The sequence below is a fragment of the Dermacentor silvarum genome, unplaced genomic scaffold (assembly GCF_013339745.2).
Source record: "Dermacentor silvarum isolate Dsil-2018 unplaced genomic scaffold, BIME_Dsil_1.4 Seq10596, whole genome shotgun sequence".
NCBI classification, from domain to species: domain Eukaryota; kingdom Metazoa; phylum Arthropoda; class Arachnida; order Ixodida; family Ixodidae; genus Dermacentor; species Dermacentor silvarum.
The window spans coordinates 12,737-24,929 of record NW_023605511.1 but is presented as its reverse complement, the minus strand read 5'-3'; the positions used below and the strand labels follow the sequence as shown (position 1 = coordinate 24,929).

Genomic DNA, 12,193 nt, shown 5'->3' with positions numbered 1-12,193 from the left:
GCTACACGTCTTCAAGCGCTGGCACAAAGTGGTTTGTCCGTCGAGAAGTAATCGGGTAATGACTGCAGTTTACAGGTCGTACGTACGGCACGCGTAGGGTGATTACTGCTGACCTCGACGACGACGGTCGCATTTTGAGGGAGTCGAAATGCAAGGCACCTGTGTGCCGTAAGGTGTGAGTGCGCGTTAAAGAACCCGAAGTGGTCGAAATTATTCCAGAGCCCCCAGCCCCTATGATCCTGATCCGGAGGGAAAAAAAACGCGTTTGAATCTATCGACGCAATGCGAACTGGGCCCGTAAAATCTCACAGGAGTAGTGATGTGGGCTGATAAAACGTTGTTTCATGATAAAGGCGTATATTCCATGACGCTCGCAGACGGCGCGCGATACCCGAGGCTGGCGATGCGCTCATTTCGGTTGCGTGCCTTCCCGCGCCTCGGTCAACAGCGCCGCCCTGCGGCATCGGTGCGCTGAGGGTCACGCTTGCGCCGCCGGTATTCACACCTCCCCTTCTAGCCACCCTAGCAGTGCAGCGGTTGATACTTTTCAGACAACAGCCGGTGCGTGATTAACGCCCTGGCCACGCTTCTTTGTTTGCAATGCCCAAACCCTGTGAGCTGCCCTTTAAGTGCCCGTACATCTGCTACGTATTAAATTTGCCGGCACTTACGTCACGGTTGTAGGGAGCTCCGATGGAGGGTGAGTACTTGATCTGGAGCGTGCCGGGTCCGGGGACCACGAAGTCCTGGCTGTTGTACTGGACGCCGAACGCGTGGCGCGCGATGATGATGGACCTGCGCCACTGCTTCACGAGCGGAGGGATGTTGCGGCAGGCGATGGACTTCTGGAACACGTCACCACCGAGGGCGTTGCGAATGACGCCGTTGGGTGACATCCACGTGCGCTTCAAGTGGTACTTCTCGAGAACGTCCTTCTCGGCCGTGAGGGCGGCGCACTAGACTCCGCCCACGTTGTGTACCTTGAGCGCCTGGGCGGCATTCAGGGTGACCGTGTCGTTGGTCTGGTTGCGATGTTCGATTGACAGATCGAAAGACCTCAGGTCGGCGTCCACGTACTTCTCGACGAGCCTCTCCCAGACCTGGTCCCAGACGACGCGTGCCATGTCTCCACCCCGCATCTCGACCACGGGCCCGCACTTGAGTTTCTCCATGGGGGACAAGGGACAGCAGGTCAGAACAGCGGGCTAGAGGCCTTGAAAACGAGCGCGTTCGTCTCGCGGTAGTCGTGCTCGTGATCACGAGCTGTTGTTGTTGGTGTAGCCTATCACGCATGTGGCTCCTACCCACGGAGGGGGATTGGCCAAGAAATGGTTAGATTATTCCAAATTAATATGGAGGATGCATTTCCGAATATCTATGGAATTAGTATTGAACAGCGTAGAGTTATATGTTAAAGTAAATCAAGAAAGTCATATCGAATGAGTAATAATTAATTTGAAAGTACAAAAAAGGATAGAATTTAGCAGCGTATTCGTTTGGATTCTGTAAGGAACGTTTGGACGGCGAAGCAAGCATCCCTGTGGCTGAATCCCAAAGTGGACGCCCCGAACGAAGGAATATTAGGTTCTGTTAAGTCCAGGCCAAGCCTTCGAAAAGGTATTTCCAACAATCGTTTTCTTGCCGCAGTAAAGCGGCGACAAGATAGAAGAAAGTGGTGTATCGTCTCTTCCTCATTACAAAACGGGCAGAGGGGGGAGGGAACCAAACCCGACCTGTGTAAGTAGAAATTTAGGGAGGGTATACGGCAACGTAATTTGGTGAGAGAGACCTCAAGCATCTTTGTGTTACGGGATTCGCTACGCCAGGGAAATATCAGGTGCTTATAATCTGGAGAAGCAGTCTGAACTGGGTTTGATAAGGCTTTTCTAATTGATCGCATCCGAAATCTAGCCGCCGTGATGTGTGGTGTCACTGGTAGAATAGGAAAATAGGGCCGGAAAGTGAGGTCTTTGCCAGTTTCATTAAAAAACAACCCTTTATGACCAGGTACCCAAATCAAATGAACACATTGCACATGGGCAGGAACTAGCAAGTAAAATAGTTTTAGCATAGGTGAATCATTAGTGGCGGTAAGGGAAGAGCATACAGAAAGAGAGTCAGTAAGGATAGCAGCTGTTGTAGTCGTTTGGTCTAATTTACGTAAAGCTAGGATTACTGCGAAAAACTCGGCCAGAAAAATAGGCACAAAATCGGGCAATCTTAAAGAAAAATACCAGTCGAGTGCAGGACCAAATATCCCAATGCCAGTCTTTTCCTCGCTCTGTGATGCATCTGTTGCAATGATAATATTTGTTCCTAGGGAGCTTAGGTGGTCTTGTAACATGGAGTTTAAGATGCTGTAAGGTAGTAGTTTTGCGTGGTTTGGGAAAATATCGTCGAACCTGATATCCAGGTAATTGAATGCGTATTGTTGGGAAGCACATCGCGAATTTGCACATTTAGTGGTTCATGTAATTTTTGCACAAATTAATCTGTGGTGTATGAAGCCTGGGCCAATGAACGGGAAAAAAAAATTTTGCACCGGAGATGAAAATTATTTGAGGACGGTTTAATGGTGATTCATATAGTCGTAAGAAATTCTGAACGGTGAGAAGGTGAAATCGGCATAGAAAAGGTGGGATTCTCGCTTCCAGATATAATACGGCATTTGCAACGTATTTTGGAAGGCCTAAGCACAGACGTAGCGCCTCTCGCTCTAATAAAACTAGCGGTCGAAGCTTGTATGATGGAACACCTGAGAATAAAACACAGCCAAATTCTAATACTGGACGAACGTACATTTAATATACCATCAAAAGGGATTTTCTTCGCATACCTGTTCTTCGATTGCTTAACTCGCGCAAAATGCCCATTGTACGAGCTCCTTTTGTTGCAAAATATTCAATATGCGGCCGCCAGTTAAGATTTCCGTTATAGATAACTCCAAGGTACTTCAGTGACTCTACTTGTGGGATATCTTCGAGATGATAGTTAAGCGATTCGTATACTGGGTCTTTAACCGGAAAAAACAAGGATAGCACACTTGTTAGCGTTCAGGTTTAAGTGTAAGCTATCCAGCCAGCCTTCCAGTTTCTTTAGATAGGACTGCAAAATTTCGTAAAGGGAGTATAGGTCACTAGCCATACTAAAAAAGGCAATGTCGTCAGCATAAACGTAGGTACTGACACCTGGGTGAACGGGGATTCCGCTCAGTAAAATATTAAATATTATTGGTGAAAGTACCGATCCCTCAGGCACACCTCTGTTTGCTTGTGTTTACCAGATGAATAGCCGCTTCGAAAACAAAGGAATTCCCTGTCTTTCAAAAATCCATGCACCCATGCTACAATATATCCTGGAAAGCCATGGCCGTGTAACCGATTTGTTAAAATTGCATGTTCAATGCTGTCATAGGCTTTACATATATCTAAAGTAACTAACGCCGCATATTGTTTTTTCTGTCTGGTGATGTTAATGCGACTTTCAAGGTCTACATGCGCGTGCCATATTGAATAGCCAGATCTAAATCCAATTTGACAAGGACTCAACAATTGATTTTCATCAATAAACTTTATTATTTGCCCGTGAAGCACTCTTTCAATAAGTTTTGCTATGTTTGATGTCAACGCAATTGGTTTGATGTTGTCAATAGTATACCCTGCCCCTTGCTTTTTAAGTAACGGAATAATTTTGGCGATCTTCCATTCATGTGGAATCCATGCATTGCTAATAGAGTAATTTAGCAACTTCAGAAGCTCACGCGGGGCTTCTTGGAAGAAAATGTTTAACATTGCATTTGTTATTCCATCCGGGCCAGGCGCTGTAGTTGGTAACCGTAACATGACCTGTGGTAGTTCCTAATAGGATATCTCTTTGTAGTCCCAGAATGTAGGAGTAAAAACAGAATTTTGAAGACGCTTTGTGAACCGGTTCTCCAATACTTTAGCCAATAGGTCTAAGGACTCCTGCATTTCCTGTGCTGTATAGACAATTGAGTCTACATTAACGCTCAGTGGGAGTCTGTTTCTAGATCGAAGGAAATAAAATAAAGCACGTTTGTTTTTGGATTCAGATAGATAATCAAAATGTTTTTATCGTACTCACCTTTTGCGTGTTTGACAGTACGTTTGAAGGTTGCCGAAATAAATTGATAATCTTTCCAATTTTGTGGGCTCTGATTATGTAGAAGTTTTTTCCAAGCAGCTTTTCTTCTGCGATAAACTCGTGAGCACTCATTGTTCCACCAGGGACTAGATGTGCGTTTAGCTGTCTGAATTACGAATTCAGACTTTTGTCGGGACATCCGTAACGCTGAACAAATTTTCAAGCCAATTTCTTCGTCATTAGTATTAGTTAATGACGCAATGAAAGAGTGTAAGCAGTCTTTAAATTTTTTGCAATTAACAAATATTCTGTCTTGTCGTTCAACTGATGTTAATGGGCATGCAATTTCGAAGTATACCGGGAGATGATCACTGTTTGTAGAGAAATCAATCGTAGTCCAAGATGTCACGGCAGTACTTGTGCTAGAAAACGTCAAATCTAACACTGAGCGAGATTGGCCACGGAAAAATGTGGGTCGTCTCATATTTAGGCATGAAAGATTTTTATCTATGGTCCATTCCCATAGACGCGTCCCACATGCACCTGTTCTGTAACCCCATGATACGTGATGCGAGTTGAAGTCACCTGTAAGGATGACTTGATTTTTGCAGCTAGCAAGCGCACTATCCAATTGGTATCTACTGTGTACGCCCGTAGGGAAATCAGCATTTATAATGGAAAAAGTACGGTAGCCTGGTATGCTAAGGTGTACTGCCAAAATTTCACATTCCGGAGACATTAACTTGAAAGCTATTTTAGCCTTATGACAGAATTTAGATGACAACAAAATCATTAAACCACCTCCTAGTGAAAGGCGATCTAATCGAAAAGGTCGAAAATCTTTAAAATTAAAATTTTCTCAGGAGTAAGCCAGGTTTCTTGTAAAATTATTACGTCAGGGTTAAGATGTGTTGTTAAGCAATTTAAGTCTATTGAAGCAGAAATCAAGGAACGACAGTTCCACTGTTGCACTTTTAAAGAAGCTATGGTGATGATCTAATTGATATAATTACTTCAGCGACTACCGTCGCAATGTACTTTCTTGGATGCCAGAATGAGAAATAGGATTACCCTTCTTGTTTTGGAATAGGGACAAGACGCTGTTACTGGAGAACCCGTTCGCTTATGCGGCCGGGTATCATGACCTGTTTCCATGTCATCCTGTGAGTCTGTCTGACGCGAAGAACAAGGATCGGATCCAACAAACATTGGGTCCGATCTGGTATTCGGCGCTAAGACTGAACTGGCTACCTGTTCTGCAGCACAAGCAAGCGATTGGGTGATTGGTGTTGCGGCTGTTTGCAACAGCTGTGTCATCTGAGCGGTAAACACTTGGGAAATGCATTCTGTAACAGTTTGAACAATATGTTGCATAGCCTTTGTCATCGCTTTTTCCACTGCTGACTCAATGAGTTTAGACAAGTTGTCTTCACTTAAAGTCGACTGCCTCACAGTGACGCCAGCGTATCTAAAAGCTCTGTCCTTGATGACTGCAATAGCCTCTTGCCGCGAACATCTTCGCCTGTCAATTACCTCGAGTACCAGCATTTCATTAGCTTTTGCCGAGCAGTTTGCATAGTCAGCCGCATGGTTTCCTCCACATAGGCAGCATGTTTCGGTTTCAGCTGTGCACTCATTAGGGGAATGATCATCACCACAGACGCGACAGCGTGCATTTGATTTGCAGCCTCCTGCACTATGGCCAAAACGCCACAGTTCCGACACTGAAGTGGACGGGAAGGAGAGGATCCACTCTAAAATAAGTGGCCACACTTTTAGTTCAGATGGGCAGGACATGCCAGCAAACGTAGCAATAACCGATTCAGTGGCAACTTTTTGCCCGTTTACGAGTCGGTTGCATCGGTATACGGCTATGACACCAGCATCAGACAGCTTCTCGAGAGTCTCAGTTGGGCTCAATCGAAAGTCTACGCCCCGGACAATGCCTTTAGGGCAGGCGCGGATCCAGGGGGGATGTCCGGATGTCCTGACCCCCCCCTCAGATTTCTGCATCGCCCCCTCGCTGACCGGGGGATGACCCTGTCGCAATAAATATGGCCACCAGCATTCTTCAAAAGTATTTTTCGCGAGTACCAGTGGTAGCAGCCATGTAGAAGTAAAGCTAGCTCGCTCACAAGCTTAGTTGTATTCCGTAGGGGTGTGGTGTCCCGAAGTTGCCGTAGTTACTTTTTCTCATGAACACCTTGGACCTCCTGGGACTGGCCGTGCCCTACTCGTCCCGTCGGTGGCGTCGAATGAACGAGGGGACGTCCCTTTTGCCAAGCACGCCGATGTGCGCGCGAGCGCCTTCGCGCCTGATTAACCAAGTTCCCCTCGGGTGTCATCGGTTGCCTCATTGGCTGTCATCGGTTCCCCGACCAACCTGCTTAATGAAAGAGATCTCTCGCTGAAGTGTTCACATATAAATAATAACACTAAACTAAGAACTACGCATAGGCAACTTTCTTTAACTGTAGTTAACTTTTTTAACTGATCACAGTTACACTTTGACAATATCCAGCACGAGCACAGTCCCGTTCGTACGCTACAAGTTTTTCATTGAAACTTCGCAGTTTTATTGTCGTACATTAAGCATAGGAGGCTCAAACCCGCCTGATCCGTTTGGCTGAGTGGGCGTTCTCGCGGAGCGGCGCAAAGCCTCGAGCCGCGTCTGCGAAGGGGGGGGAGCGTGACGTCAGCGGCCAACGCCAGCGCGCGGGCCTAGGATGGCGTCGCGTGGTTAGAGAAACGGGAGCAGATGCGCTCCTTGTGTAAAAGGATGACGTCGAGTGGGAAACAAAACATGAAGACACTGGCTCGCGCTCTCGGCTAACACGCCACATCGTTGTTCTTGTAGGTGGCGTCGTGGTCTTCATACGCGGTGATTCGCATATTGTAAACACCCAGCGTAGTGGTTGCCGCGTTGGAGCGGGGCGAACGCTCCTCTAGTCAACACAACACCTCGACTCAAGAGGAAGATAGCACCTCCATCCCTCCAAAGAAGTGGTCACTGAGCTTCATGATCATGCACGGGAATTCTTTAGAATGTCGCGTCTTTATCAGTCGAGAGGCGGCGCTGTGCTTAACAAGGAGGAGCGGAGGAACAGCTTCGAGTCGAGGGCTGATTGAGTATAGGGGAGTTAGTGCTCCAAATCAACGAAGGTGTATCAGCCGAAGACGAAGAATCTTCTTAAGGAAATCAAGGTGTCCCAACAGAACTCCAAAAACAGACGCCTGCTTACGCATTTATAACGAACCTGCAACAGATCGTCCCAAATTTTATTTTAAGAAACAATGCAGGGTAGATGTACCGGGTGTTCAAAATTAAACTTTATGGTTTTCTTACAATTAGGCACTGGGAGGCACGTGTAGACCATCTGCGCAAATAAGTTATGTGGCCAGGGGGACACAAAGGGAGATGATAATTATCGCTGTTACCAGCCGAATTAACTAAAATTTAATAATTAACTTTTTTATTGACTGCAGTAAGTGTGTGTGTTTGTATTCAAAATTAAGTTAGAGGCCGTCGTGTTTCTACACAGTTTTACTTAGATGAATTTTTCTAGCATGTCTGTGCTCCGAGATATCCAACTCCAAATTTTAATTGTCGTTCGCATGATTACGCATGCAACTTGCAAGAGAGTGAGGATCGGTGCAAAGCTCCTCCCTGATGTGACGCGGCTGTTGCGTGCGGCGTTTAGCCTGACAACAGGGCGGAGGCATTGGCAAAGATAACTGTCCTCCTTCCCCTCAAGGCTGGTGAAATGAAAAAAAAAATCGAGGAGCCCGTAAGCGCTGTCGTAACAGCAACCGCGCAGCCTGTAAAGATGGCGGCAGCTGCCATGCCGAGATAATTGGCGCGAGCGGAGAAGCCGGAGGGCACTGCGTGTGCGTAATGGTGACTAGATGACCGGGAATGGTCCTTGCCTGGGCTACGCAAATAAAGTGACTGCTGATTTTTAATGGCGTTTTTTCACTGGTCGATCTGGAGCAGGATTTTTTGCCCCACGGCTGCGAATCCGAATTTCACTGGTCGATCTGGAGCGGGTTCGCGCTTTTCACTGGTCGTTTCGGATCAAATCGCTCCGCGCCGGATCGCTCTCACTTGCTCCGCTGCCGAGGCGCGGATTCGGGCGGAAATAGGACGAAAGGATACGTCACTTCCGCTCGGTGGGGGACGGTGATCTTGGTGGCCATTAAACATGCAGAGCGGAAAACATGCATTTTTGTGAGCGGTCGTACCGGAAGACTTCCGGTACGATCCAGCGCGGAGCATTTTCGCTCTTCGCTGGCAGATTAGGGTTGGTGAATTGCGAGCGCTCGCTCCAGGATTTCGGCGGCCGCTCCAGATCGACCAGTGAAAAACGCCATAAGTATTCTAAGTTTTATTGAAATCAAGAGCAACAACTGCACCATCAACAGCAGCAACCTTTTAGCTACGCTAACGAATATTTCATACTGCCGCTTTTCATTTCATTTATTTTACCCTCAGGGCCAATTGGCATTACAGAGGGGAGTGGGTTGTTATACAGAAAAATAGTTGAACAAAAAAAAAACTGTCAGTACAGTTAATTCATACAAATGAAACTCGTAATTATACAATGCACACAGAAATAAGTGAACAAAAAAAGTAATCAGTACAGTTTGTACAAATAAAGGTCGCAGTTATACAATGTTAGGTAATGCGTCATGGAACATGTGATTATCGTTAATACTAACAATGTCAGCGGGAAGTTCGTTCCACTATTTTGACGTACGAGGCAAAATGAGTTCAAGAAGGTCTTTGTGTTGCATGATGGAATACCTACTTTGTGATGATGATCGATGCGGCGAGATATGTACTGTGGGCGAAGGAGTAGTTGGTCATGTAGGAAAGAATGGTGATACAACTTGTGAAACAGTGTTAAACGAGAAGCTTTTTCTGCGAGATGCTAAAGAAGGAAGTGCTAGGGAAGCTTTCATGGCGGAGATGTTCGCAGTTCTGTCATAATTAGATAATAAAAACGAACGGAGTTATTCTGGACGAGTTCAATGGAGGTTACAAGATTGTCATAGCTTGGGTCCCACACGGCTGTAGCATATTCCAGTTTAGGGCGTATTAGTGTCTTAAAAAGCTGCAACTTTAAGCACATGGGGCAGTAGAAAGTTACGACGTAAATAGCAAGCATGCGGTTAGCATTGTTAATAATCTACTCAATATGTAGCGACCAAGTTAGATTAGTCGTGATGTGAACTCCTAGGTACTTGTAATAGTTAACAGGATCCAAAGGAATGTTATTAAGATAATAAAGAGGAGCTAGTGGAAGTTCTAGATACACGCATGACTTTGCACTTTTTAATATTTAGGTCCATTAACCATTTTGCGCACCAGTTAGATATAGCTCGAAGGTCAGATTGCAATACCTTAGTGTCGTCATCGTTAGTAATTCGCGAAAAATGACACAGTCATCAGCAAAGAGATGAATGTTAGATGATATAACTGATGAGAGGTCATTAATATAAATGAGAAATAACAGGGCCCTAAGACAGAACCTTGCGGAACGCCGGCATGAACTTCGCAAAAAGAAGAAGTATGGCCGTTTGCAGCAACACATTGTAATCTCTTAGTGAGGAAACACGCAATCCATTTAAAGACGTTACTGTCGAGATTTAGTTGGTGCAGTTTGTAAAGTAACACTATGGCAAACCTTATCAAACGCTTTTGAAAAGTCGAGGAAAATGCAGTCGGAAAGCGATGATTGATCAAGAATCTGATGTAAATGATGCGTAAAGGATATTAACTATGTTTCACATGAATAATTTTTCCGGAAGCCATGCTGTGCTGACGTGAAAAATGAATTATATTCTAAAAATTTACTAGGTTTGTAATATTATGTGCTCGAGCAGTTTGCAACAAATACTCTAGTTAAAGAAATAGGGCGGTAATTAGTTGAGCAGTTTTATTACCAGATTTATGCAGTGGAACGACTTTCCCAATTTTCATTGTCTAGGAAGTGTAGACATATCCAGTGACTGTTGAAAAATTTTGTTAGTATAATGGAACTGTGAGCACTAGTATTTTTCAAAAATTTTGTGTTAATACCATCATAGCCAGGAGAAGACATTCTTAAGTGCTTCAATCAGTCGTACGACGCCAGTGGTTCAACAATCATTGGTGACATAGGTAAATAATTGTGTGAGCTCACAGTAGGTAATTCATTCTGACTATCCACAGAAAAATGTTTAATGAAAGATTCATTAAGAACAGTGGCGCAATGGTTTTCACTAATCTGGTTACCGGATGAGTCAATCAAGGGAATATGGTTGTCAGATGGTGGGTTCATGACTCGCCAAAAATTTTTTGCGGTAGTTTCTAACATAGACGGCAAACGTTAGTAAGAAAGTTATCTTTAGCGGATTTGAGCGCACCTATGTAGATGGCCGATGCAGATTTGTAAGCAGCCCGGCGGGGGTGGTTAGTAGGCAAACATCTGGCGGCACGATAGAAACGTTTCTTTCGGTTAGATAGACGTTTGATATAAGTATTGTGCCATGGCGCATGTGCGTTTGACGTGATAAAGCGATTAGGGATATATTATTTGTTAGACGTTCGACTTCATTTACAAACATATCCCAGTTCGACTGCACTGAACGGGTATCAAATTGCTTAAAAAGATGTCTAAAAAATGTGCTAGTTCACTGTTAATCATGTCAAAATTGGCTTTCTTGTAGTCCCGTATCCTTTAATTTTTTTGTTTGCCTTAGGAAAGAGTGCATTCAATGAAACGAAAGTAATGAATGACACTGATGCCTGGTGCATAGGTGATAGCGGTAGCGAAATCTGGTCGAGTCGTTAGTAGATCAAGAATGCTAGTACTGTTATTTGATGTCCTGGTCGGCAACGTTACTAGTTGCGTTAGAGAAAAAACTGAACATCTAGTTTGGTGTTGTCATGCACAAATCTCATGACAACACTTCACCCATCAAGATTGAACGCCCTAAAAATGTTCAAAATGCCTCCCTTCCACAGCAACACAAAGCATAAACCGCTCTCGCGTCGACTCGATAACTCTGCGCAGTACGACAATTGAGATTTGAAGTCGGATATCTCTCGGAGCATGGACACGCTAGAATAATTCTTCCGGCTGATACTGTGTAGAACACACAACTGCCTCTAAGTGTTCAATACAAACATACCCACTTACTGCAGTCGACAAAAAATAATTGTTCAATTTTAGTTAATTGGGCTGCTCACAGTGATAATTATCACCTCACTTTGTGCCCACCTGGCCACTTAACTTATTTGCACAGGTGGTCTTCGCATGCCTCCCAGTGCCTAACTTTCAAGAAAAGCCATAAAGCTTTGAACACCCTGTATTATCAGGCACAGCCGCCAAGCACATGGCTGTATTGAGTAACGTCACTTTCCTATAAGCTCGGAGAAACCGATACCATGGCTTCGCTACAGGTCTTCCTCTTTCTGAGGTTTCGCGTGCAAAAACCAGTTATGATTATGAGGCACGCCATAGTGGAAAGCTCCGCATTAATTTTGAACCACCTGGGTTCTTTAACGTGCACTACAACGCAAGCACACGGGCGTTTTTGCATTTCGCCTCCATCGAAATGCGGCCAGCCGCGGCCGGGCTTCGATCCCGTGATCTCGTGCTCAGCAGCGCAACGCCTTACCTGACTGAGCCACCACGGCGGGCTACAGGTGTTGCGCTAACCGTATAAAACGCGGGTTCATCGTGAGCAGAAACGGCGAATTTCGGTAAATTAGAAAGGCTATGTCATCATCATCATCATTGACAGAAGCTGACCCCCCCCCCCCCCCCCCCTCAGAAAAAACCTGGATCTGCCCCTGACATCATGTCAGTACGCTGGACAGGAGCCGTACGCCACTGTGCACCACGGTTGGGTTGAAAGCGAACGTTGCTCATATCGCTATTCTGACGGACACGTCTCCGGATGTGCCCATGTAGTTCCAGCCACATAGACGCCCATGACCACATACAGACGGTGGAAAAGTAGCGCATGGTGCTGCGGGCGCTGAGTGAGAAACTGGGTACGTAGCCGGCGGTTGAACTGTGTTGCATATTAATTATTGTGT

At 45.4% G+C, this 12,193-nt stretch overlaps 1 protein-coding gene across 1 annotated transcript; it reads right to left on the bottom strand.

Moving 5' to 3' along the window:
* Window positions 1–671: 671 nt before the first annotated feature.
* Window positions 672–1,172, bottom strand: LOC119434423 (isocitrate dehydrogenase [NADP] cytoplasmic-like; the record flags this gene model as incomplete). The annotated part of the gene is made up of 2 exons (XM_037701579.1): window positions 981–1,172; window positions 672–932 (listed from the first exon to the last, which is right to left on the bottom strand). Coding segments are annotated over exons 1-2 (453 nt in total), but the record flags the coding sequence as incomplete, so codon positions are not given.
* Between the last annotated feature and the right edge of the window lie 11,021 nt (window positions 1,173–12,193).